The following is a 25,679-nucleotide window of genomic DNA, read 5'->3' as shown; positions in this document are numbered from 1 at the left end:
CACCCCCATCCTTTCCCCTAAGTTGTCTACGGTCTGTGTTCCAGAGCTCCCAGGCAATGAATTGATCCCCATCAAAGTGTATGTCACCGTTTGGGTCTGCAGTGCACTCTTTGATCCTGAGTTGCTCTCAGACACTTCGTGATATCCCTCTTTCTCCCATGCCATCACAGTACGCCAGACCTCGACCTTCTGACCCTCCCCCTTCCACGAGAAACAATTCCACCATGAGCCATCCCAGGTCAAATCATGTATCCGCCATCTTCGTCCATGCCGGAGCCGGGTTCCACAGTCTACACAACGAGAGAGCCCATCTAGAAACCTGTGAGAGGTGAGGTTCCTCCTCCAACGGCTTGTTGCGTGGGCTAACCCCATCAAGTGCCGTGAGAATCGCGATGGGAATACTCCGAAATGGAGGCTCTGCAGTTGACGCAGTCGAGTCGGCCGTTATGCTGTTGGAAGACGCCGAGATCACAAATGCGGGCTACGGTAGCAATATGACCTTGAACGGCACGGTGGAATGCGACGCCACCATCATTGATCATCTAGGCCGAAGCGGCGCTGCTGGAGCCGTTCCTCGTAAGTCTCGCCCCAAATGTTCTTCCATCAGGGCTTGATTCGTCTGGGGTCTAACGGATCTCTTAGAGGTCAAAAACCCGGTTTCGCTCGCCCGGGTAATCTATGAGCATTCCAGCAAGCCGCTGTCGTTACAGAGAGTCCCTCCGAACTTCCTGGTAGGACAAGGGGCTACTGACTTCGCTTATGAACACGGGCTAGTGGTTCTTCCTCATGATGCTCTTATATCTCCTACTGCACAAGAAAGGTGGAACCGCTGGCAAAAAGACCTGGAGGCGGCGGAAGCGAAGCTGAGACAACAAAACCTCGCCCAATATCCCAACGACCAGCTCGCTTCATTTTATCGTCGACCCGTCAATGATCATTCGGCCCATTTACTGGCAACCCCCTCGAGTGACCGGCCCAGCTCAGTGGCTAGCTCTCCTCTGGCCCATCACACACACGACACGCAGACCGTCTCCAGCAACAGCTCCCTGTCCAATCATGTGAATACTTCACCTTTGAGCTCACGATCGCACAAGACCGGGGACGGTGAGTATGTCGACGGTGCCACCCCGCACAGATCGCCGTCATCAAGCCACCGGGGTCAGGCACCGGATACGCGGGCGTCACGCTCGGAGAGCCCTTCCGGCCACAACACTCGGTCTGGACCGGCAACTGCAAACAACGCACCTCATGGTGGATACCCCCGCTGTGATGGTCATGTTCCCTGCGAAGCAGATATTGATCGGATCAATGATACCGTTGGCGCAATCGCAGTGGATAGCAACGGGAATATTGCAGCAGCATCGTCCTCCGGGGGCATTGGAATGAAGCACAGGGGTCGGATCGGCCCAGCAGCACTCGTGGGTATCGGGACCAGCGTAATCCCTGTGGATCCCAGTGACCCCGAGAAGACGTGTGTCGCGACAGTCACCTCAGGGACTGGCGAGCACATTGCAACCACCATAGCTGCCCAGACATGCGCCGCACGTGTTTACTACAGCCAGCGAAAATGCAAAGACGGCTCATATGAGGAGGTCACAGAAGACGAGGCCATCAGTGCCATGATTCAAAATGACTTCATGCGTAAGGATAGGAGCCCCTGATCGGTGTGATCAAAGGCTTATCTTTCTCTAACGCGAGCAGGTCATCCCGGAGTCAAAGACAGCCCTTGTCAAGGCGCAATCGGAGTCATGTCGGTCAAGAAGACCGCCGACGCGATGTTCTTGTACTTTGCTCATAACACCGACTCTTTCGTTCGTTGATCCACCCGCCCCCGCACTAGGAGCGCACGACTAATAACTACGGGAATAGGCCCTCGCCTCTATGAGCTGTGAGGACAAGAAGCCAACGTCGGTCATGTCCCGTAGCCGTGGAAATGGAACTGTCGCCCAAGGCGGTCGCGTCTACCGACGCAGAAGGTATGCATCCACTAATTATATACACGAAGAATCTAAATTTTTAAGGCTTAAGCACTGACGGGGCTTCTTACAATCATAGGCACAGAGTTCCAGATGCAACCGCAGGGTCCCATTCGTGATGGTAGTTTCTCTGTTATTACGTACATCGAGGTAAATCGACAGGGAATATCCAACCGCTGCGTGTCAGACTGGACGCTAATCTTTGTTGCACATCAACATGAAGCTGTCCATGACTCCGTATTCACCAAGACCATGCACCGAGATGGCAACGGCAACGGCAAATGAAATCCCCAGGCGTTCACGGCGGTGTTGGCTGGATTGTTTCGGTTGGAGCTGAGGTGACGGAATGGTGGTCTCTCCAGAGAAGGAGCCCTCTGCACATGTTTAGACCTAGACTACCGATGATAGACCGACATCCTTGTAATTGTCCCTTGTATCATCCACGGCATCCAGTACTCGATCATGTAAGACACCCATAGACCAGAGCTGGTTCTCCCAGCATAGGGGGCCCATTTCCACAGCCACGACTAAAAGAAAGAGACAAAATAAAGAAGAGGTAAACGGGTGCAAAATCTGCCAATCAATGTCCCCATCAATGCCCCAATAAATGTCCCAGTCAACGTCCCAGTCAAAGTCCCAATCAAGGGCCCGGCGTAGGCGTAGGCGTCGGCGTAGCCGCCCCCGAAGGCCCACCCCCCCTAACCTTCTTCTTCTTCGTCTTCTTCCTCGCGACAACAGCCGGCCTAGCCCCATACTCACCAACATCCAGCCTCGTCCCACAGGTCAAACAATCGCCATTCGCAGGCGGCTCACAAAAGATACTCAGGCAGACCGAGCACACAAACCCCACGTCCACAACCCGCCGATGACAGAAACACGCCGCGCGGAAATCGACGTCCACCCGTGTCGGCTGCACCAGGTGTCGTCTGGAGCGCTGGTCGGGTAGAAATGCCATCATTAGGTATTGGAGGAGGCCGCGGGGCTCTGTTAACGACATGTAGATGCCTTTTGTGGCGTCTGACGCTTGTTGCAGGAAGACGGCGTCGCCGCTGAGTTTGCATACGTCGATGGGGATGTGTAGTCGTTGGCAGGCGAAGATCCCGTTCATGATGGGGATGTATTGGTGGGCGGAGTCGGTTGAGCTGCTTACGGAGATGATGAGGATTCGAGACTGCAGGCTCTCTGCGTCGGTTGTGGCTGGCCCGCTGCCGCTGCCGCCGGGGCGGTCGCCGCTGCCTGCCGGGCCGGATGTGTCGCCCCCGTGGGCTTCATTCCAGGCGATCGTGCGCCGGTTGATGTGGCTGAGTACTAGGGTGAGGGCGCCGGCCATCATCGTCGAGGATGTGGCTTGCACGTCGGCGCCGGTGGTGGACTCGAGCAGGTGCCGCAGGTTCTGGGTGACTTGTTCCTCGACGATGCGGAAGGGGCGGTATTTGTTCATTTCTGTCCCGGTGGTGCCATTTCCGGGGTTCGGTGCCTTGCTGGTGCCTTCGGGGACTGGCCCGTTCATGGCGACGTCCCCGTCTCTGTCGGTCGTGCCATCGCTGGGTTGCGGGGTCGGGTTGTGGTGACCTGATGGGTAGAGCCAGGTGGCTTTTTGGTTGTGCGATGCGACGACGGCGACTTCGTTGGCGTAGTTGCAGGCTAGGTGGGCGTTGAGGAAGACGAGGATGTTGGCTATTGCTTGGGAGAGGGGGAGGGAGTCTTCGAGGAGGGCCCAGGCGCGCGGGTTGGTGTCGAGGATTACGGTTAGGAGGGCGGGGGCTGGATCTTTTTTGCAGAAGGATGGTTAGTTACTTATTTTGTGATGAGCATAGGAGGGTGAGGTTGGAAGAGTGATTGGGGGGTTAAGTACCGCGTGCGCTGGTTTCGTAGTGCTCTGTCGCATCTACGGCGTTCATTCTTCGTGGTTGGGTAGGAGAGCTGGGCTCTATGGTGGGGGGCTTCTTAAGGTGAAGATGGTTGCAGAGGGTAGAACATAGGCTATAGTGATGGGAGGGTGGGTAATATAGGTGAGTTCGAATGGATGGTAGGTCATAGCATCATGGGTTGCAGGACTCCGCGGTAGATTCTGCTGGGGCGTGTAAGTGGCTCCGGTTGAGACGAGCAGCTAAGCCCTCTCACTTCGTCAAGGATAGAGATGTGACGATTCAAAAATAAAATATGTGAAAGAAAGTATCCGTTGGCCTTTCCCAGCAACTGCGAACAGGGATGGCCGAAGAACAGCCGAGGATATTGAAAAATGAAGCAGAACACAGCTCGGAGAAAGCTATACGAAGCTGGAGCGAGAGATCGGCCAAACCGTTATGCACCTCCACACGTGACTGTCGCGGTTCGTCGCCGTCACCATGCATGGAGTCCACTTGCTACATCACGACTTGCCATTTCCTATTCTGGTTCTTTTCTTGTGCCTTGGATTAACAATGCAGAGATTGTTCACATTGCATGGATTGTTATTCCCGGTAGGTCTTGCGACCAGTCATGCTTTAAAACATGAGCGAACATGGCTCCCCAAGGTAGATATGTACAGATAGATGGTTTACCAAGATCAAATGGTTTACGCAATGTCCAAACGTATCAATTCAGCAGCTATCACAGCAGTGCTAAGCTCATACTACTTATTAGACTTGAGAGAAATTCAAGCACAGAAAACCAAACAACCACCTGCGCTACATCTAAACCAAAATAAGTCTAACTTGTCGTGAAGATGAGATATATTGTGCTCCGTCTAAGCGGTAAGAACAGGGATCTGGGTCGTCTCCTGGAGGCCACCAGACGCGGGCTGCGCGTACGGGCTGGGCTCCGGTGAGGGCTCCGGTGTTTCACCGTTCTCATGCTCCGTGAGACCCTTCCGAATGCCGAGGACAGAATCCACGATGACGGCGTCGATACCTTCGGCAACTTGGAGCTAAAGTAGATGTTAGACAACAGACGGCAATCACAAGACTGTGACGCGCTTACCTTGACATTGGCAGGGTTGTTGTTGAGCACTCCATAAGTCACACAGACTAGCCCCGACTCCTTGACCACTCGCACCAACCGAGGGCACAAAACCAGCGGCTCCGCCTGCGAAACAACGCCCAGCAGGTTCCACCTGGAGGCGAAGCGAATGCCTTCCTGGAGGCTGCCGGCGCGGATATCGCCAGCGGGGCTGGCGCCGGAATCGGTCAAGAAAAGGACCGGGATGGACGGCTGCTTGAACGAAAGCAAAAGGCAGATATCCGGGTTGAAACTAGAAAAGATCATGCGGCGGTCCTGTCCCATATCGTACACCTTGTTGAGCACAGTATCCACGTAGGAGTTCAGTTCCACCGCGTAGGTATCCATGTCTTCGTTTTCAACCTCGTAGAGCATCGGGTATTCTAGGGACCTGTTAGATTGTCTTCTAGACAATTTTTTTCTTAGGCATACTTACTAAGTTCAATATTGAACCCAACCGAGTTGGGTAGCTTCTCAAACAATTCTCCCAAGGTTGCAAAAGGCGCTTGGATGTGGTTGCCACGACTGTTGCCCTTAAACCCCTTCTTTTTGAAATCACGCGTGTGCTTGATCTTCTCGTTCAGCTCCGAGGGGTCATACTCGGATCCACCAACAGACATGGACCGCTGGCGCAGACCGGAGTTACCTCCCGATCCGTCCGAGGTATCGCTGGACTGCGACGGGGATTTGGGTCGGCGGTGTGGGCCTTTCGCCCCGAGTTGAAGGAATTGCTCCAGTGTCAGGGCGTGGACCGGAGCATCAATGCCAGTTTCACTGACGAGGAAATCGTGATAGATCACTGGCACGTGGTCCTTGGTCAGTTGAACATCGAATTCGACGTAGGACGCGCCCAGGTTGGCAGCGGCAACGAACGACTGAATCGTGTTTTCGCCGAGCTGCAAGGAGTTACGGGAGGCCATGTTCTTGCCCAGGCCCCGGTGCCCGATGACCATGGTCGAGTTCATCTTCCAGTAGGTCCGGTCTCCAGTGATCGACATGTTGGGGTGCTTGAATGGCGTGACGACAAGGAAGTTGAAGGTCACCGTGCCAATCACCTCCAGGGTGTTTGCCGCAATGATCGGCACCGTCGAGTCGCCCTTGAGGTTGGTACGGTGAGAGCCCACGGTGGGCTTGATGCTAGAGAGCAAAGCAACACCACGCCCCACAACCTGGTCCTTCGTCCCGGCGTAGGTCGGGATCAAGTCAAAAAGGAGCCGGACCTTGGTCGGATCGGCAGCGTGGAAGACCATCGGCTCGGTTGAGATATGATCCTGAACGGGAAGGTCGATGGTCTCCGGCTCACCATGAGCGCCATTCGCAGAGACAACCAAGGACAGTGCGGTGTCCAGTTGGGTGGAATGGGCGTTCTCCATGGGGATGCGATCAAGGCTAACCGTTTCCATATTCTTCCGTATGTCCATAGTCCCCAGGCTGACCAAAATCATCGATTCGTCGGTGAGATACCGGTGTCCAAATGACTTAATCGGCTCAAGCTCCCGTGACCCAGAACTCGCCTGTGATGTGGCGCCGTCCGGTCGCCTCTCGGCGAAAGAAGTCTGCGTCGGGGGTGACGCAGGAACGGACGACGCCGTGGAGACAGGATTCGCGGGCTCGGCCTCGCTAACTTCAGGCGCCGGAGTGACCTCCGCGAGACGTCGCGCAATAGCGAGATGGCCTCTCAGGGCGGCGTGCTCCTTCGCCGTCCATCCGGAGGAATCCGACCTCATCAGGTCAGCCCCGGCTTCAATGAGCAACTCTACCACGCCCAGGGCCCCATCAACGCAGGCAACGAACAGGGGAGTCCAGGAATACGTGTTCTCCGCCAGGTCCGTATCGGCCTTTTGCTCATCGTTGCCTTCGAGCAGAATCTTGGCACACTGGTCGTGTCCGAAGCGAGCTGCCATGTGCAACGCAGTCTCCCCCTGTTCATCCTGGTAATTGATGTCTACTCCAGCTTCGACCAGTAGATGGACGATATCGACGAAGTTCGCCTTGACGGCCATCGCAAGCACTGCACTGGACCGAGAAGATCGTTTTCGGTGCACCTGCTCCTCCTGGCTGGGATCCTGCCAGCGCTCCGCGTCCAAGAGGGTGCGGGTCGTCAGTGGGTGACCACCCACGACACTCAAATGCAAAGGAGCCCACCCATCACTGTCTTGCCAGGAGGCCGAATCAATGCCGTCGCGGACATCAAACATATCCCATGCCTGGAGGTGTTCAATGATCACCTCGCAAACAGCCCGGAACCCATACTGCGCCGCGTAGTGGAGTGGAGTTCGACCTGCGATATCCTTTGCCAAGAGGGCCTTCCGCTGTTCAGGGCGAAGATGATCCAGGATGTGCTGCAGAAGCGATACCGATGGGTCGGCGCGGTTCAACTGCTGGGGGAGGTCTGACTCTTTGACGACCAGGCGGGGTGGCTGCAGGGTGGGCAACGCAGCCGGGGTGATGAAGTTTGCTGTCTCCAGAGGGAGGTCGAGGACCATCGACGCGGATTCCTCGGAGTCGGTGGTGGATTGCGCACGGCCTAAGGAGATGACCAGGCGATGGATGCAATTGCGCCTGTTGATATCGTCATCTTCATCAAGCGAATCGACCCGCGGAAGAAGGGCGGAAACGCAGGGCTTGGACCGATAATGGATCGAGCGCTGGAGAAGGCTCTTAAGGACCTGGGCGTAAACCCCCTCGCCAGCATCGTCCGCGGCGGTCTTGAGAGTCTCCAGGAGCTCCAGCAGAACATGAGTGTCATCTTTGCGCAAGGCTTCATCAACCTCGAGCAGCATGCTCTGTGGCAGGTTCAGGTTCGGGCGAGCGGGTCCTCGCTTCAAAGACAGCGACGAGCGCCTGGAGCTAGCATCCTCAGAGGCCTTCTGTTCGCCCAAAACCGACAGCCTGTCATTGATCTTCTTCAACGCTTCGGAAACCTTAGCGTTCGATACGAAGGGTAACGGGTCCACTTTGGTTTCCAAATAAGTCTTTTGGGCCTGTGTTCCTAACTTCTTATCCAGCTTCTTGGTGATCTTGATGAACCCGCGGCGGTTGACTTCACCGTACCACTGTAGTTTCCGCAATTGACCGCGCAGTTCTAGCATCGCCGCAAGGAGGTCCTCCACATCCTCCGGGTCGATGCGCTGGCCGTTCTCCAAGGGTGAGCCATAGCGATCTTCCAGTAGCTTGAGACGGCGGGAAAAGTCGGCATATTTCTTATTGTAGAAATAGCCGACGTCCTCGAGGTTTCGATCGAGAGAGTAGAAAAAGCCTAGGGGAATTGCGTCAGGAGGACGGCCCCAGGATCTCAACCCGCTAAGGAATCGGATGATATCTCACCGGCAAGGTCCGGCTCTTGGCCCGCCTTCACGTTGTCGGCCGCGGACTTAATAAGCTTTTTCAAAGGCTTATACCTGATGTAGGAAGAGCTCCATTCGGGAACCACATTCCGGGACAGATTGTGGCCGAACTTCATGTTGCAGGAGACTGCGATTTTTGCAGAAACAAAGGCGTATTCCAATGACAATGCACGGAGAACAAAAATGTACAGTTTGGGTTCAAGTCCTAAAGCTTGAAGGGCAAGCAATCGGGTAGGTGGGGAGAATTGGATTGGATCGGAGGCAAATGCGAAAGGAGATCCGGAACTTTAAGATAACATGGCGTCATATGTCAGTCTAACGACGAACCGCGAAATCAGAGGTGTTCATGTTCGCTATTTTAGTAGGGGAAGGGAGAAGTGAGGGAGAGAAGGAGAGGAAGCAGAAAGTCTGAGATGCGCGCAGTTTAAAAAAAGGATGGTGGATCTGCAGACCCAAACAAAGACAGGGGGGGCAAAAAATACGACAGAAATGGCAGAGGGATATACTCGGTAGGTAAGTACCTATAGAGGCGAGTGAGTCCCACGGAAGGTCTGCGCACTGGAAAACACGTGCGACACAGGAATTGTCCAGTCGATACAGCGTAGTTACTCGAAAGAAATAGAAGAAGAAGAAGAAGCGGTGTGGGGAGGTTGAAAGCCAGAAGGATTCAATGTATGAAGGAAGTACCTTTAGCTGAGTTGAGAGAATGGATGCAGATCGTCACGGAAGACTAAATGGGGCTGATTCCGTCATCAAAGAAAGTCAATGGATCAGCATGGAATTAGACCGTGACGATCAAAAGCCGGGCAACGAGGGTTGACGGGGAGTATTGTAGTTCAGGTAGAAGGCAACCAAGCCGTGAAGTATGAGGTTAACTTACAGGGAAGAAGTTCAGGGAGAGAATGGACGAGTCAGAAGCCCGAGTGGCGGCACAAGGTCTGTTCTCCCAGGGGCGGAACCGTAAAGTCGCGAACCAAAGCTCGGCGTGGGCGGCGGATTCACTCTGATTGCCCCGCCTCACCCTTGGACAGCGGATTCTCTTGAGATGCCAGGACCCTCGAGTACGGAGCAGTTACACGTAATCAATCTGCCCTCCTTACGACGGATTACTGAGGAGGGAGGTTTGTAAAGCACCTAACCATTAATATGGGCTTCCATCCCCAGTCTCAATACGAGGGGTCGCTAAGCCCTACCTATTAGACTACCCACCCTATACCTACTAGTGGTTTAGTACCTGCTAGTATCGTCACTCGGTCCGATCTATGGCCCAGAATGATAAGATCAGGGGTAGACGGGAAAGGCGCAGGGAATTTCAGCCCAGGTGATAGACAGTCTGCCACCGTACTTGATGTGGAGAGAACGATATATATGGTGTATGAAGTATAACAAAGTTGTAGATACCAGGATACCAATGCAACAAACCAGCTGCAGGGGAGATGAGACCAGACGGTCGGGGCTCTCGGAATCCTGTCCAGCTATAAATAATCCACGAAGAAGAAAAACCCAAGACCGGAGGACAATCATTCCCTTCCATGTGCCGCGCAGCCGACGACAACTAACAAGAGCGTAGAACACGGTCGAAGAGGGGGACCCGTGGAGACTCCCACATCCACGCCCAGCCAATCTCCCCGCCGGGCCAATTCGAGGCCTTGGACCTAAGCTTTGCGGAGATCGAATCAGCTTGGCTCTGCAGAGTGCGGTGGACCTCGGTGGGCTTGGCCAGTGGTGATGCGAAGCTCGATGCAACCCCGAAGACAGGACCGTTTAGATCACGCATCCAATGTGCAATTGCTGCATCTTGCATCGTCCGGCATATGTCGTTTCTTGGATAAACGGCCCCTTGCCTACCCGTCTGGTCCCATGCCATGGTCATCGCCCTATCGGGGGGACGCGGCGGGTGAGCCACCGGGGTCGTTCTCTCATGGGAATGACATCATTGGCTACTCTAAACCAGGAGCCTTTTGTGGACTCTGTGGTGTGCCACGAGCGTCGGTGGCTTACTGCCCTTGATTCCCGTCTTGTCGTTGATATTAAGGTGGTGGGCAGTAAGCCGGTTATGAGGTCATATGTTTCCGTTGGTAAGCGGAGGAGACAGCTGCCTACCCGGAGTATATTTCATACCTCTGAGTTGGTACAATATAGATGGGCTTGTGGTTTAGTGGTATAATACTCGCTTAGCATGTGAGTGGTCCGGGGTTCGATTCCCCGCGAGTCCATTTTTTGCCTCATTAGCAATGACTCTTTTTTTGTTTCTTTAGATAAGTACGTTGATATTGCTTCAATCTTTCTTTTGTAATGGTTGCAATCACTGCTGAACACCTATACTTACCGTGGGTAACCTCTGTAACATTGACTTTTCTGGGGAGGACGATTCCTTGGTATGTTCCCTGAAAATAACACATGAGATAGCATACACCTAAGGGGCAGTTTATGCCAATGACCAATAAGTAATACATGATTATGTGTCAATGTTGATGATTTACACAATGATCTCGTGGGTTCTGGTATTGACACGTGCTTAAATTACACTAGATAATATGCCTGGTATATAGGCAGGTTTGTGCAAGATTATGAGAGTGCAATCAGCCAAAGTCAACTACTTTGCAGGACTTTTCCCACGCAGACCTTAATCTGATTCCTCGTGTTTTTTATGCAATCAATAGCAATCCTAATAGCTTTGAGAATCATCGAGCATTATTAATATTTTGACTGTCTCCATTGGCATTCTCCCGCAGTTATTGGGCTGCGTACATGCCGTATGGCCTAAACTGCTTGTAGTAGTTCTTGGTGAGGTAATATATCTGAGAGGTATTAGAAACAGAACCTGTGTCTATCGGGTTATCGGTAAGTGTGTATTATTTGGTGTGGCTAATGTAGTAAGTCTGTCTCGTTGACATCTACTAACACCCTACTATGAAAATATATATTGTGTTGAGCATGTCACTACACTACAATATTCAAAAAACATAACAATAGATAAACAAGCCCAAGATGTTAAACAACACTATAATAATAATAAGTATAAATACCAAGTAAGAACAACGAGCAAATGTATGATCATCCAAGCCACAAGAATCAACAGTACCCAACATCATAACAGTAACATCATGGCGTAGACATGCTAAATTGGAAGCTTCCCAGCTAAAACAATTAAGAATCCCATCAGATATCAAGATGGGCTTGTGGTTTAGTGGTATAATACTCGCTTAGCATGTGAGTGGTCCGGGGTTCGATTCCCCGCGAGTCCATACTTTTTGCTTTTTGACATTAGAACTTTAACCCACACGCTACTTTTTTTAAAGGGTGTGGCTTAACTTAATTTTTGCTTGGCTATGATTGGGAAGTATAGTCAGTTAGTTAGTTAATCAGTATTATCTTGATTTCGGCTTGCTATTGTTTTGAAGTATCGTATTTCTAAAGCGACCAGCGGTTCGTATAGGAAAAGGCGCCCGCCCACTGCTGGAATACAGGGAGAGTAAAACAGGGCGTGACTACTAACTCACTATGCTTTATGCAATGCGGATCCTGCAGGCTGCCTACTCTAGTGTACATGATCCTGCCATCCTGCATTAAAGTATTTGTTCTAGTGCTTATTCCGCCTCTCCCGTATATCTTACTCCAGTGGAGACACGTATGTAGTTGATGAATTCCACAGTGTATTGTGTTACTATTAGAAGTATGCAAAAGGAAAAATAGTGGACTGAATGGTCTTGCCAAAGAGATAACCACATTGTATATGAAGGAAAGAAAAACAAAAAATATGGACTCGCGGGGAATCGAACCCCGGACCACTCACATGCTAAGCGAGTATTATACCACTAAACCACAAGCCCATCTTGTTGAAGAGATGATCGGAAGTAAGCATTGTCCGTGGACGGTCTAGACTCTCACATCATCGTACACATACTTTACATTCACAGGTGCATAGACTGCACATCCAGGCATTCAAACACCTACGCAGTTCATAAGTCTAGAAACTAGGATACCTTCCACTTTCAATACGAAGTAGCATAAGCAATGCAAGGTCTACCTAAATACTACGGTATGTAGTGAAACAGCAGATTAACTCACCCAATCAGTGGCTACTACATTCCATGCCCCCATCCCCTCCCCCCCCCCACGTCGCTTCAGGATACTGATCAGGTGGGTTGTCCTGTGACTAGTAGATAGATACTGTAACTGGTTACTTGGGGTATGAGAGGAATTGATTGATTGATTAGTCAATGAATATTTGGTTGGTGGCTTGATCACATGGGACGGTAGAACGTGGGGATATTGATATTGATATTGATACTGATATTATTGATAAGTGCCATGATAGAAACACAGAAGAAGCAATAATAAAAGAAAGAACAATAGCATATCACCTCGTTAAATCTATCTAGCTAACCCTGTAAAAACGCACGCAGTCCCGGTAACAAAGATTGGAATCAGAAATCATTCGCCCCAACGCTCATACCCGAAGCGCATGAATACTAATAATAACGAGAAAGACAAAGCGGACCTCACAAAGGACAAATGAACGCCTGTAATACGGATTGGGTAAGAGAAGAAAAGAAGACAGAGATAGAAAGAGAGGAAAGAAAGAAGATGGAGTATCGTATCAGCTTAACCATAGCCCACGCCGGTAAAACACAAACACAACCATCGCTATATCAATCAGGGGTCATTGCGAAAGAATCAAGTAAAGAACGACGCATAGTTAGGGAAAGAGGAGGAAACAGCCGTAAAGATGAGGTAGGTAGGTATCATGAGAAAGCTATTCGACCAATGGTTTCAGAGCCTCGACTCCAACCTGCAGTACGGCGGGATTCGAGGTCTTCTTGAGAACCGCAGTGAGAATGTCAACACCCCCGCTGTTCTTCACGGCTTCTCTCGCCCGTTGGCCGATGTCGCCTGATGCGACGCAGGTCAGGTTACGTATGCACGCGACGCCCCGATGGACTAGTCCCTCGTCTTCTTCCTGGCAGAGGCCCAGTAACAGTTGGACCCCCCGAGGTCGGTCTACCACTGCTGCCACGGCGGCGTCAAAGTCGGTCAGCATGGCGAGTGCTCCTCCTGCAGCCCGCCGGGTGGCAACGTCGTCCGAGTCGGCCAGAGCCAGCAAGATATGCAGGCGCTGGGCCGATCGCTTCGTCCCGTCGGCGTACTTCACGATACCCGCGTCGCAGGTCATCAGGTTGCAGATCAGCTCGCATGCGGCCCGCTGAAGCATAGGACTGCTGGAGAGCAGAAGATCCTCCACCATGGGCCAGGCTTGACGGACAATGGCGTCGGGCGCCGCTTCGTCGGGGTAGGACGCAAGGTTAGTTAGGGCAAGGAGACTCTCGAAGACCGGTAGGAGATCGCGGGGTTGATCGGCTGTGAAACTGGTTGTCTCTGGGGACGCCAACATGGCTGCCAAGGGTCGCACCGCCGACGTGACCTGGGGAAATCCCGAGGCCGGGAAAACGTGCGACGGGTTCACGGAGATGAGGATCCGCGCCAGCGCGTGTGATGCGTTCTGCACAGCCTCGTTCGAGATGGATCCCGTGCTTCCCTGCCGGGGCGTGCCCAGGTTCAGCAGGAGTTTGACCGCTCCCTGCTGGGCCAACGTGCCCCGGGTCTTTCGGTCTCGGGACAGAGCAAGCATGATTTTGCTGATCAAACCCTGGATGGAGGGCAGACTGGTCCTGCAGCAGTCCACAAACAGGGGCATAACCCCGCTGTTGATGATCGCGCCGCAGCGCGCCATGACCGCTTCGTCCTTTTCCAAAGGATCCGGGCCGCCGGCGTCGGGGGAAGCCTCGGCGTATGACTTCAGCTGCGACATCTTCTGCTGCTCCTCGGATAAGGCGGGGAGGAATTGCGTGAGGTTCAAGAGGATCATCAGCCCTCCATAGAGCACGGACGAATCCGAGACGTTGTCGTGCAGGATCTTGATCAGATCCCGCAAGAAGCCCGAGTCTTTGGCCAGCTGCTCCTTGACGGAGGGTTTGACCGAGGAAAAGGCGAGCCCTTCGATGACGTTCTGCACGTTGTCCCCCTTGCGCTTCGACATGAGACCTTTGAATCGGTCCACCAGCTCCGGGACCTTGTTATCGGCACCCGACGCCCTGCCATTTGTCCCCGACGAATCGTTCTTCTCGGAGGTCCGAATTTTGGCTAGGATCACGGCCGCCAGCTCCGATGTCTGATCGTTGCCATTCGTCAAGGTGTGGGACAGCCAGTCGGCAAAATTCTTGGAGATGGCCTCGCGACACGCCTTGTTGAAACAGGCGGCATTCAGCAATTCCAGGACCGAGACCTCGACCCGGCGAGCCTTGGCGGTACGTCCGGCCAGCGGCGTCAGACACGCGAGGAAGCTCTCGGATAAGAAGTGCGTGGCCGCAACGTCGGGTACGACCGGGAACACGGCCGCGATGGCCGAAAACGCCACGATCAGATCATCGATTCGGTTCTTGGAAAGCTTGGCGGAGATGAGCTGAGCGAATCGCTGCTCGCCGACACTTCCCGCAGCTTCCAGGTACTTGACGGTGGCCAGCGTCGCTTGGCTTCTCAGCTCCAGAGGGAGTCTGTGGTCCAAGGACGACAGCACGACGTCCAACCCCTCGTCATCCACCAGATCCTGTAATTTCGTCGCATCCACCGCCAGAAGTCGCGTGATTCCCTTGAGGGAGCGGCCGTCGAGGTCGTGGCCGGACTCCATGAGCTTCGCGATGAACAGCTGGAACAGCTCGCGCTCGCAGTGCAGGCGGGTCTCCTCCGAGGGCCACACCGCGGGGTCCAGCACTACCGTGTCCAGGCACACGGCGGCGCCGTCGCCTCTGTCGTAGATCTCATCGAAGAAGGTGGTGACGGAGACCTGCAGCTGGTCGGCGAAATACTGCCGCACACTGGCGTTCTGGCGAACGAGGCCGGAGACAATGTCATCCTGTAGGGACGACAACGCGTGGGGTTTCTGGGCTAGGAGTAATTTGGCGCAGTCCAAGGCGACGCCCTCTGGCGGTTTGAGACCATCAGAGCGGAGGTAGAGAGCGGCATCCCTGCCGGCATTCTCATCCGTGCCGGAGGTGTATCGCCGACAGAGGTCTAGCAAGTGGTGGCCATTGTCCTCCTCCTGTTGGATGGTGAGAAGGGCCTCTCGGACGGTTGGGTTTTCGGGCGCGATAGAGAGAGCTTCTCGAAGATTCCTGGAAGCCGCCTGTGGGGACACGGGAGAGAGCTTGTCAGTGGCGATGAGGGCGACACGGAAGGGGGGGAGAAGGGAGAAAACGGGCATACCTCACGATGACCAGCATGTACTAGCTCAATAGCCTCCCGAGTCAAGTGTACGGCGCGTTCTTCCCCCGTTGAGTGAACCATTTCAGGGTGGGCGCAAGTAGGGGGGGAGGAGGAGGGATGGAGGGAACGCGACGGAGAAAATTTATGGGATGGCGGGACCGGAGAGAAGATCGGCGGAAAAGGACCACCAGAGAACAGAAAGATCAAGGAGAGGAGGATAAAGGAGGAGGGGGGGAGGAAATAAGAGCAAGAAGAATTAAGAGATCAGGAGAGAAGATCTGAAGGAAAAGACAGGTGGTGAAGAAGCAGGGCAAACTAGGAGCGCTGCAGAGGTAGGTTGGAGAAAGCGAAGGCGCACATGCGAAGCGTCATGGGGGAACCAGTGGAGCAAACACTGGTCATTTATATTGAAGATCAGAGTCTTCTTTTCTTTGTTTCTTTCTTCCCTTCTTTCTTTTGTTGAGAGAAGAGAATGAAGAGTCAAGAGGAAGTTGCAAGGTGGTCAAGGTACAAGTGAGGAGGACAAGTCCAAAAAAAAAAAAAAAAAAAAAAAAGAATGACAATCAGATACGACACTGCGTTAGTCCCGTACCTTAAAAAGGTCTCTCGGATGATGAATGGAAAGATCATGGATCTCCATTCGAAGGGGTAATGCCCGGTATTAGGATTACCTGCGATACCACTTTCATACTGGTTCCTGTACAACACATTAGTACCTTGGGTATATGAGAAAGTATATAAATATATAGATACTTCTCTGTCGGAAGTGAGATTCCAATACTATCATTATATCCAACTTGACTGTTCCCTCCTACATTGACTGGGATCATTCAGTAATACTCCGTCTATTGTACCGCCGACACCGAACCCCGAGACTCGGCGGTTCCACTCGGTGAACAAGTGGTCGATCAGGGTGGCCATTGCAGTCGTATTCCACCACCAACCCAGGTATTCTTACATCTCTGATTCAGATGGAAGATAGGCAAGGGAGAACATGATTCACCCGTGATATCAGAGGGGAAATCAAAAGCAATGATGACTGTATTTGGATGGTCATCAGTACGAGATAAGGTATCGCCGCTCTCCGCACCAGTCAGAGGTGGTATATCTTACCACCTGGTACCTGGTACGTACAGTACCATACGTACCAGATAAAACACCAACCATGACCAGGATCGCACCCACGTTGTTCTTCCTTATAGGCAGGAGAGGGACTTCCCCGAACTCCTGGTGGGGATGCGGCATACCCACTTGTACTGATGTACCTGGTTGGGTCTGATAGAGGGTGGGATCCAGGGTTTCACTCTCATAATCATACTTGATCTATCTGGTTCTGACTGAAATCCAAAAAGTAGTTGTCTGATTGATCTTATGTGAGCCTCAAAAGTAGGAACTCTGACAGTGTATAAGTATATATATGGTTCACATGATAAGATAATTTAATCAATCACCCAGGAACATCTCCCCGGCCCCACGTAGCACACAATGCTCATCCACGTACACCACCACTTCTCTTGAAGTAGGACTAGGATCTAAATCTCATATGAGCAGACGAATATGCTCACCTCATCCCCCCCCGTAGGTTCGACCACCACTGTACTACAAAAGTGAACCTCAACCAGGATCCAGACGCATATCATTAACGAACTACTGGTCCCGCACGCAGGCTGATGAGCCCCGGACATACTCCGTTTCAAAAAAGGAGAGAGTTTCATCGAAATCTCCAATCAGCAAGCACATCGAGGCAAACTGCCGATGTTAGTGGCTGACGGCTCCCTTGGTCCAGCCTCATTTGCTGGTGATGTGAGATTTCAATGACTGGTTGGGCGCATTGAAAAACCGCCGGGCATTGTCTCTGTTCGTGAGCTGACTATGATAGAAATAACATTATTGTAATTGTGGGAAGGATTAGAGCTCTACACGGGCGTTTTTAAAGAGTCATGCATACGTATATCAGATACAGAACTCCCGCAGCGGCCACTATACCACTCGCCCAAAAGAGTAACTGTTCCCAGATGAGCCTCGTACGCGTCCTGTTGCCGGTTCTGGGCTGCCCTAATAGCCCATACTGTCGCATGGGGGTGACGCGTGCAATATATCACCTCCACGAGGTCTCTGTGCCTCCATGATTATTTATAAGGGGTCAGAGAGGCCTCTGTCGGTTAATTGATGGCGTGAAAATGATGAGTTTCTAAATGGAATCTGACTTTGACATTCCTCGCGAGAGTTTCTTCTTGCAATACTGGTGTGGATCGAATACTAATTTTGTTTGACAGTTATGATTTGAATCTGTACAATAGGGTTTATTGAGATGATGGTTTGTCCCTGGTGAAGGTTTTGCAAATTGCCCCACTAAACCCGCAGTGTGCATGTATTTCTCTTGATCTGATCCTTTCCCAAGATGACATCGTAGCCTTCCGAGTCCATAATGAGAAAGTCCGATATGTAGGTCTTCCTTCCTTCCGAAAAACGCCACATAACTTCATTGGCAACTGCAGTTACTAGGATTGGGCGCGAGCGGAGAGTGATCATCACTGCATCCATGGGCTTTAAATTTAGCTGCAGAGATTGACTCAACCGACGTGACATCAGGTTTATATCAGACTGCGGATCGATTATCATGTAAGCCTTTTTTTCCACCCTTTGTTGATTGAGAATGGAAATGGATTTGGTTATTGCAGGCCCCGGATCGTTCGTAGACTCTTCTGACAATTTTCTGAGACGGTCCGAGGAAATCATTCTACTAGTAGATGCCGGTGGCTGGGACTCATCATCCGGGCTATCCGAATGAGACTCAACAGCATCAAGAGTCGGAGATGGCTGTCCTAGGGACGTTGAGTTGCCCTTGTCATCCGTGTGTGATGGAGGCAACGCAAAAAGGGCCAGCTCTTGCAAGTGCCTGGCGATGTGCCTTTTCAGTGTCTTTGTTGATGAAATATTAATGCCACAAAATAAACAATCAGATCTAGCCTGCTCATTCAAGTCTTGAAGATGTTGACATTCCAGATGTTCATACCATTCACCACGGGTGGCGTATAACTGATAAGGCGTCGGACAGTCAGGAAAGACACAGCTGTATGCCATGATGTCACGGAAAACGTGGCGAGCCCAGGAGTGGTGATTGAAGATGGATATGATATAGAAGCAATACGGGCATTCATACGGCGTGCCGCCTTCTGCCTCGCTGGGAAGGGGAGGGACTATTTTTTTGGTCTCACTTTGAAAAGTGGAGTCCGCGTAGGAGGTCTGGGTATTGATTGACCTCGAGTCAGAATCAATACTCATGATGGGGTTGTCCCAATACTCCATTGTATTGGTATTGGAAGGTATACTTGAGGCCTGACTGGAAGTCAGGTCCTCATCTAGTATCTCGTCTAGGCCATGGCTTAGTTTCTGGCGATGTCGTTCGTTATACCGCAGAACCGCTCTACGGTGAGAGATAGCCCTACCAAGCCGATCGGCAAGGTCAGCGTGGATTCCCGGGTATTTGTCTCGAATATGTTGTTGATCAATCGGTTCCCACATTTGGACGTCCCATCGTTTGATCTTTGTGAGGCGATCATGCTGTGCCGGCTGTCTTATCACTACCGACAGTTGAAAGAGACAGTTGACTACTTCATGTAGGGAGCTGTATATCCCCTGGAGATATGTTTGACTTTCCTCTTCGCTGTCCGAATCAGAACCCAAGTCGCTATCGTGGGAGGCTATTGAATAATCCTGTAATTCTTCGAATTTTCTTTCAAGTCGGTCGAGGAGTCGCAAGACCTGATCTCTGATATGCGATGCGTTCCGAAGTCGATAATCTAGCGATAGGTGATTATTCTGATGAGCCCCTATGTTGGCAGCCCAAGTTCTCAGCCGATCCAGTTCGTCTTTCCAGAGTGATGATGGGATCTCATTCTCGAAGGGCACCAGCGTTTTGGAGGATATGAGTTGACTGAAATGCTGCAGACTATTGATGACGCTTGTGGATATTGGGGCTGACATTTTTGAGGCTCTTATATCTAGAATAGAATGACCTCTCTGTAAAACGATCAAGCGCTTTCATGGCCCGTGTATTCATATATACCTAGGATTTGTCACATAAAATAGCTTTCAAGAGCATATCCATAAGATGATGGCGGATAGATGCAAGATGAGTTGGCTAAGTGCGGGGTCTGCTGAGGGGTTTGTTCGCAAGCTTTGTGTGGTAATGGCGCTTCAATTTGAAAAGCACCAGGCGTGTTCCTATACAAATCTTGACCTTGATATTATACAGCTCTTCCAGAATGGTAACCGGGATAGAGGCAGCTAGTATCGTCCTTGCGGTCCTTCCTCTCGTCGTCAAGCGGATCGAAACATACACCCAAGGCGTACAGTCCCTGAAAAGCCTGAGAACTTCGATTTACCTCAGAGATCTCGATACATATGCGTTCAAGCTGCAGACCCAGGAGGTCTTATTTAAGAACGCGATCGAAGAAGCACTTGACGGGGTAGTCAAGTACGAAAATGATATTGACGATTTGATCCAAGATATCCAGGGAGATCAGTGGAAACGACTGGAAATTGATAAAAAGCTAGAATATAAGATGGGAAGAAGCTATGAGCCTTTTAAGAAAATATTGAGCGACATGGGCCAGATTATATCTGACATAGATGGCGAGCTGGGTCTAAAGGATCAATCAGCGCAGGTATGCCATGCTTCAACTTCTGCCGAGCCCCATAGACAGCCATAGTGATGCTATCGATAGATCGTCTCCATCTGATGTGTGGTTTAGGAATTGTGGGACAGCACCGATGTTTTGAAGCGAGAAGCAAAAAAGCTCCGAAACTTCTTCAAGAAGGGTATCCTCGCCAATGTATTTGACGATCTCGAGAAGTCGAACTTCCGTCTATCAAGATTGGTTCACCAAGCCGGGAAACAACAAACTTTCCAGGCTAAACGAATTCATGGACGGGTTCTTTCGTGGCACAGACGCTCCAGGGAGGCAGCGTGCAGTCTACATAGATCGTTTCTTCATGGAAAATCCTGGAAAAAGTGTGTCTGCAAAGGCGGTCATTCAATTCAGTTCATTCTCGAGGCCCTTCCGAATGAACCGCCGGATTATTCAGAGCATCCTGATTATCCTCGATTTAGAGTGATATTTACCCAAGGAACCACCGTCACCGGGAAAGCTGCTATCAAAGATCACGAAATCGAAACCGAATTAGACATTGATGAGAGCCCTCCTCCAAATGGAGTGCTTAAACAGGCTCTACCAAGACTGGGCAAAATGGTCAGGTTCGCCTCTCCAAAACCAGGCAAGGACGGCCCTGGTAATCACCAGAAGCCCCCACCGGTTCAAATCCGTGACATTTGTTCGACCTTGAACAAGCTCGGTGATGCCACTGACCAGTCGCTTCTTGGATGCTTGAAAGATGAGAAACGACTGCACAGGATCTATTATGTGCGTTGCATTGCAGACCACAGGGATGTCTTCTCCCTAAAAGACCTCCTTCAAAGAGCAGCTCCTCGAGCACCCATTCCGACTCCATGCAGTGCAGTATTCAACCGACGAGACCGGTTGCAGCTCGCAGTCAATCTCGCGTGTAGCGTTCTTCGCTTCCACGGAAATTGGCTCAGGACCCAGTGGCAATCGGGCGACATAATGTTTACAACCACAGAGTCCAGCCAGCAAAGAAACCCTTACATTATGTGGGACGTAACCGGAGGCGTGGGAAGCCAGACCATGTGCAAGGACAAAACGCCGTCTGTCCTCGTGCGAAACGAAGCTCTCTTCCCTCTCGGTCTGACGTTGGTGGAGCTTTCTTTGTGTCAGAATCTTGATGATCTATATGTGCCAGAGGACCACGACATAGTGCCGGCGCACACTTTATTGAAAACTGCTCTGCGGTACTTACACGTGGTGCAAGCTGAAAGTGGGGTCGATTACGCCAATGTGGTAGATAAATGCCTGCGGTGGCATGGCAGCGGGGAGGAGAGTTTGGAAGATGAAGCTTTTCAAGAAAGAGTTTTTCGCGACATTATAGTCCCTTTGACGCAGGAATCGAGTCACTTGGAAGGAAAGCTAGCCTTTGTATAATTAGATTCGAGAACCATCTTATGCTTTTTTCTGATACGCAAACACCTGAACTCATTCTTATTATCATAATTCATGTATATATATTTGTCAAGTACCCGACAATCAAAATCATAATGTAATAGAGATATCATAAAAACATATTTGTGTGTATAAGCGTTAGAATGAGCTACTAGTGTCGAAAAAATGATACTCGGAAATGAGAATACGCTGGTAAGCCTATAGCCAAAGAAATGATGGTGGATTTTTGCTCGGTGGGTTTGAACAAGGACCGTACCAGCAGTAGACATATCATGTTCAACCCCAGATATCAAACCTTCCAACGGAGCTCTGTCTGAGCTCCTTTCTCCCCTTGATGGGGGATTTCTATGGCTCAGAACATCTAGTCATCTATGCAGAAGACGCGGGTTGCATCCAGATTAGAAGATTTAGACTATAAATCCAGGATAGTCTTAGTTAATCAATATACAGCGCTGTTCCCCCAATTATCCCCCAGATCATGATATAATGGTGTGGTGTCCCTCAGTGAGATCCAACGGGGTGTCCGGTGTACCTGAGACACGCCGGGACGATCCCTGATATTCGTTGCTATCTTGTTGCTCCTATCATAGGTATAGATTTCTCGTTCCATATGGCTTTTGTATCACCCTGAATTTATGTGATTTCTTCCATATCCTTTTCTTTCTTTCCTTTTGTTCGTTCTTTTTACTGGATGATACCTTGATTGTTGATACCGCCCGCAGGCAAGATAAACCACCCGCTGCATAAGAGCCAATGACTCGGCCTACACTAGGGGACTACATCAAACACCCCTCCTTGATGCTCGAATGAAGATCGGTCATGCCGACCCTCACCCGACGGATGCGGTCGTGACCCCCCTTGGGCAGTGGTGGTCTGGCGCTCTGGGCACCATTCTCTCCCGGAGACACCGCGCGGGCTCCGCTCATGACGGGGGCAACGTACTCCCGGGAGGGCCCCGTGGAACGCTCAAGCGCGAACACTTCGGCCATCCACTCGTACCAGACCTTCCGGCCATCCGTCTGGCGATACATGGTCACGACGATCTCCCCGTTGTCGGGAACATTCAGTGGGGTCTGCAGATGGCGATCGTTAGCTTCGGAACTCTTCGCTATAAAGTTTCGGGACAAAGTCGATGAGGATAACCGCCTTACCTTGAGTGGGAAATAGATTGGGAACCAGCTGATCATGTTGGCGCTCTTGCTGTCCATGGTGACGGGGTTCGTCGATAGCTCGATGTCCCGGTAGAGGACCGTCTCGAAATATCCGCCCAGACCGTGACAAACACCCCGGTTCTGAACTGGGAATGTCAAGCGGGTCCGGCGGACGTTGTGGGCATTGGTGATCGTTGAGGAACCAGGTGCCTGCGGGGGAATATGCCTGTTGGGGTGGGAGAAGGACCATGCGGTCTGCACATCAGGAATTGGGGTCTCAGTTCCCGGTAAGGTGGATATCGAGGTCCGGCCATTGTTATTGGTACTGCCGCTGTGGATGCTCATGGTGGTAGCTGCTGAGGGTTGGTTGGTGGACAGGTAGTCGATGGCGTGTAGCATGACCACATATGGCGTCTCCGGTGCCGCGGGGTTGGAGATTGTTTGGTTCATGATGTCGGAGTGCAGCTTGGGTGCTGAGATCGGCGTGAGATGGGCAGTGTACGAAGCCGGGATCGAAATGCCATGCGTAGGATTCAGGAGATGGGTGATACCATCTAGGCATTCCGGGGACAGCTCATTGTCACCGAAGGAGCCCAAGAGCTCCGAGACCACAATGTCGACGGTCGTGGATGTCAGATCGCGAGCGGCCTGGCTGGTGCTTGGATCTGGGCTGTTCTGACCCGAAGCCGGTTCGTAAAGGAGAGAATTCTCGATCCCGAGGGACTTTCCAACAGGCATGGACGGAGTATTGGCCGGCGTTTTCACCTCTACCTTGGGTCCTTTCCAGCCCCGCATGTCCGACTGAACCAGGGTGACCTTGCCACCCCACAGCGTTTGATTGTGCCGCTGAAGCAGGACAAAAGCGTTGGGGTTCTTCTCGACAGCCCACAGGTCGATCTCAACGCCCGTCTCGGCACTCGCCTTGAGCGCCCGGGAGACCAGCGGCCCCCGGCCAGCACCCACCACGGCAACGAGCACCCGTCCATCTGGGTGCGATGTGGGTCTTTGTTGCTCTTTCCAATCTTTCAAGGCCTTGGCAATGGCCCGTTCATACCATTCGTACTTAATGGGATCCTTTTCGAAGACCTCATAAGTTATGCTTTCCAGGTTGACGGTCAAGGGCTGCAGGGGAGCTTGCAAATAATCCTGGTATCCTACACCAAACCTCTCCATGGCGGTTCTGGAAGGTTGACGCTGTTGGAGATTCCTGATATACGACAGATGGGGAGTTGGGTCGTGGTTCTTTTTGTTTGAGACCGCTGCCTGTGTGAGACTGGGATAGTCCGCACCCTGACTGCCGCCTGTGGATGATTCGTTTGCATCCACACCAGGAATTGGACCGACATCACACAGGAGAATCCATGGAGCAGTCCGAAGACGCATGAACCGGGATATCATCGATTGATGCGATTTGGACAGCACGGGAAAGCCCTTTTGGTTCTTTATGAACGAATTGGCGTCGAAAGTCAGCATATGAACTGGTTCTGAATGCCACCGAGACTGCACAGACATCGGTGGAAGTTGTTTCGGCAATGCAAGTGCTACCAAAACCAAGTTAGCAAAGGCTATTCGGAGAAAGAAAGCTGGACAAAACGCAGTAACCGCCGAGACCCAGAGAGGCTGTCGTGAAGTGAAAGAGAGAGAGAGGGGACCTATTCTTACCTACGAAAAGCCGCGTATGATATTTACAAGCCCTGCGGATGGTGTCCCACGCATCCCAGGTTCCAAACGGATCAAGCGGCGGGGACGACCCGTCGTCCAAGTCTTCTAGGAATTCTTCACGGGCGAGGGGAGCCAAATCACCCATTTCGTCTACTTCGAGTTCCGGATTGTCCACAGACTCCACCCAGATGTGGAATTGAATGTAAGGGCCCATTGTGATAGCGTCCTGAATCGCTCTCGCGTAGTACGCCACACCCTCCGAATGCATGTCCCGGTGGTGTAATTTCGGGCCAGGGACCAGAATATATCCAATTCCGCAGAAGGCTGCATAGGCCACCTCGAGCATAAACACTTGGCGAGAGATGTCGGCAATCAACGGATCCGGAGAACACATGTCGATCCAGGAACTGGTGACGCCCACCAACTGAGACATCGCATCGTTTGGGGTGAGATGGGTATCGGAGGGTGCGAGCGGCGGAATGTCCAGAGGCCTTGTGTTTTCGGTGGTTTCCATGGTTCCATTGGCGTCCGGGGACGGCGCCTGCATTTTGGGCAGGTGGGCGGAGAGCAGGCCAAGAACCCTGGATTGAAAATGGGAGGTGGTAATGGGGGTAGTGAGCAGGTCATACTATCGACTTCCAGTTAGTGAAGACAACAGAGCCCCGAGGAGGTACATCCCGTACATTGCTTTCGTGCGCTGACCGCACAGTCTGAGAGTTGATGGGCAGGGCCCGTTTGCTTTCATGCTGTCCAACGCAGAAGCTGGGCGGTATCTCGTCCGGATTGCTGTAGGTCTCCATGTTCGCGATAACCCAGTATCAAGTCACTAGCCTTGGATAAGTCTGTCAAGCAAAAAAGAAAAAAAAAAGATCCAGTAGATATTGGGGGGTATGGAACGACCAATGGCCAAAGCGATGATAACCAAAGTATCAGATTTGTCTCCAAACTAGTACAAAAATGGTGACACCAAAGAGAGAGTCTATGCAGAGAAATAGATAGCTGGTAAATAACCGTGTCGAAGCTGGTTGATCTGATGCAACTCCAACAATTGAATCGAATTCAATCCAATTATCTTCCGTCTCAAGCCGGACCAAAGGAAGATGCAAGGACGAGGAGGAATTGTTAGTCCGAGATCCAACAACCCTAAGAGAGGGGAAAGATTCACCCCTTTGACAAAGGTGTGAGTGTAGATACTAGACAAGAGAGGATAAACAGTGTCAG

At 51.7% G+C, this 25,679-nt stretch overlaps 4 protein-coding genes and 3 non-coding genes across 7 annotated transcripts; 3 read left to right on the top strand and 4 right to left on the bottom strand.

Annotated features, from left to right (window-relative positions):
- Positions 1 to 224: 224 nt before the first annotated feature.
- On the top strand, positions 225 to 2,095 carry BDW47DRAFT_121887 (N-terminal nucleophile aminohydrolase; the record flags this gene model as incomplete). The annotated part of the gene is made up of 6 exons (XM_024815726.1): positions 225 to 328; positions 377 to 576; positions 643 to 1,641; positions 1,702 to 1,811; positions 1,870 to 1,976; positions 2,056 to 2,095. The coding sequence occupies 6 exons, from the start codon at positions 225 to 227 to the stop codon at positions 2,093 to 2,095; spliced, it is 1,560 nt and encodes a 519-aa protein (XP_024676109.1).
- Positions 2,096 to 2,535: 440 nt separating this feature from the next.
- BDW47DRAFT_24920 (TFIIH/NER complex subunit TFB4) lies at positions 2,536 to 3,990 on the bottom strand. The gene is made up of 2 exons (XM_024818566.1): positions 3,832 to 3,990; positions 2,536 to 3,746 (listed from the first exon to the last, which is right to left on the bottom strand). Exons 1-2 carry the CDS (start codon positions 3,875 to 3,877, stop codon positions 2,617 to 2,619), a joined length of 1,176 nt encoding a protein of 391 aa, XP_024676108.1. The 5' UTR covers positions 3,878 to 3,990; the 3' UTR covers positions 2,536 to 2,616.
- A 6,456-nt stretch (positions 3,991 to 10,446) lies between these two features.
- On the top strand, positions 10,447 to 10,518 carry BDW47DRAFT_t5. Its single transcript has one exon. It is a non-coding gene; the product is annotated as a tRNA-Ala (tRNA).
- A 960-nt stretch (positions 10,519 to 11,478) lies between these two features.
- BDW47DRAFT_t6 lies at positions 11,479 to 11,550 on the top strand. Its single transcript has one exon. It is a non-coding gene; the product is annotated as a tRNA-Ala (tRNA).
- Positions 11,551 to 12,063: 513 nt separating this feature from the next.
- On the bottom strand, positions 12,064 to 12,135 carry BDW47DRAFT_t4. The gene has a single exon. It is a non-coding gene; the product is annotated as a tRNA-Ala (tRNA).
- A 518-nt stretch (positions 12,136 to 12,653) lies between these two features.
- Positions 12,654 to 16,099, bottom strand: BDW47DRAFT_97870 (UNC45-central domain-containing protein). Its single transcript, XM_024820510.1, has 2 exons — positions 15,566 to 16,099; positions 12,654 to 15,485 (listed from the first exon to the last, which is right to left on the bottom strand). Exons 1-2 carry the CDS (start codon positions 15,644 to 15,646, stop codon positions 13,062 to 13,064), a joined length of 2,505 nt encoding a protein of 834 aa, XP_024676107.1. The 5' UTR covers positions 15,647 to 16,099; the 3' UTR covers positions 12,654 to 13,061.
- Positions 16,100 to 22,089: 5,990 nt separating this feature from the next.
- BDW47DRAFT_97869 (protein arginine N-methyltransferase) lies at positions 22,090 to 25,632 on the bottom strand. Its single transcript, XM_024820509.1, has 4 exons — positions 25,142 to 25,632; positions 24,459 to 25,086; positions 22,797 to 24,337; positions 22,090 to 22,718 (listed from the first exon to the last, which is right to left on the bottom strand). The coding sequence occupies exons 1-4, from the start codon at positions 25,256 to 25,258 to the stop codon at positions 22,422 to 22,424; spliced, it is 2,583 nt and encodes an 860-aa protein (XP_024676106.1). The 5' UTR covers positions 25,259 to 25,632; the 3' UTR covers positions 22,090 to 22,421.
- Between the last annotated feature and the right edge of the window lie 47 nt (positions 25,633 to 25,679).

The sequence above is a fragment of the Aspergillus candidus genome (assembly GCF_002847045.1).
Source record: "Aspergillus candidus strain CBS 102.13 unplaced genomic scaffold BDW47scaffold_2, whole genome shotgun sequence".
In the NCBI taxonomy this organism is placed as follows: Eukaryota; Fungi; Ascomycota; class Eurotiomycetes; order Eurotiales; family Aspergillaceae; genus Aspergillus; species Aspergillus candidus.
This window is presented reverse-complemented; position numbering and strand designations above follow the sequence as displayed.

Bases quoted from the DNA above. Each gene is read 5' to 3' on its own strand.
- BDW47DRAFT_97869 (XM_024820509.1), bottom strand. From the start codon at position 25,258: ATGGAGACCTACAGCAATCCGGACGAGATACCGCCCAGCTTCTGCGTT. The intron at 25,087-25,141 runs GTACGGGATGTA...GGAAGTCGATAG, and splicing joins GGTCAGCGCACGAAAGCAAT to TATGACCTGCTCACTACCCC. The intron at 22,719-22,796 runs GTAAGGCGGTTA...CGCCATCTGCAG, and splicing joins CAATCTATTTCCCACTCAAG to ACCCCACTGAATGTTCCCGA.
- BDW47DRAFT_24920 (XM_024818566.1), bottom strand. From the start codon at position 3,877: ATGAACGCCGTAGATGCGACAGAGCACTACGAAACCAGCGCACGCG. The intron at 3,747-3,831 runs GTACTTAACCCC...TCTGCAAAAAAG, and splicing joins CTACGAAACCAGCGCACGCG to ATCCAGCCCCCGCCCTCCTA.
- BDW47DRAFT_97870 (XM_024820510.1), bottom strand. From the start codon at position 15,646: ATGGTTCACTCAACGGGGGAAGAACGCGCCGTACACTTGACTCGGGAG. The intron at 15,486-15,565 runs GTATGCCCGTTT...GTGTCCCCACAG, and splicing joins TACATGCTGGTCATCGTGAG to GCGGCTTCCAGGAATCTTCG.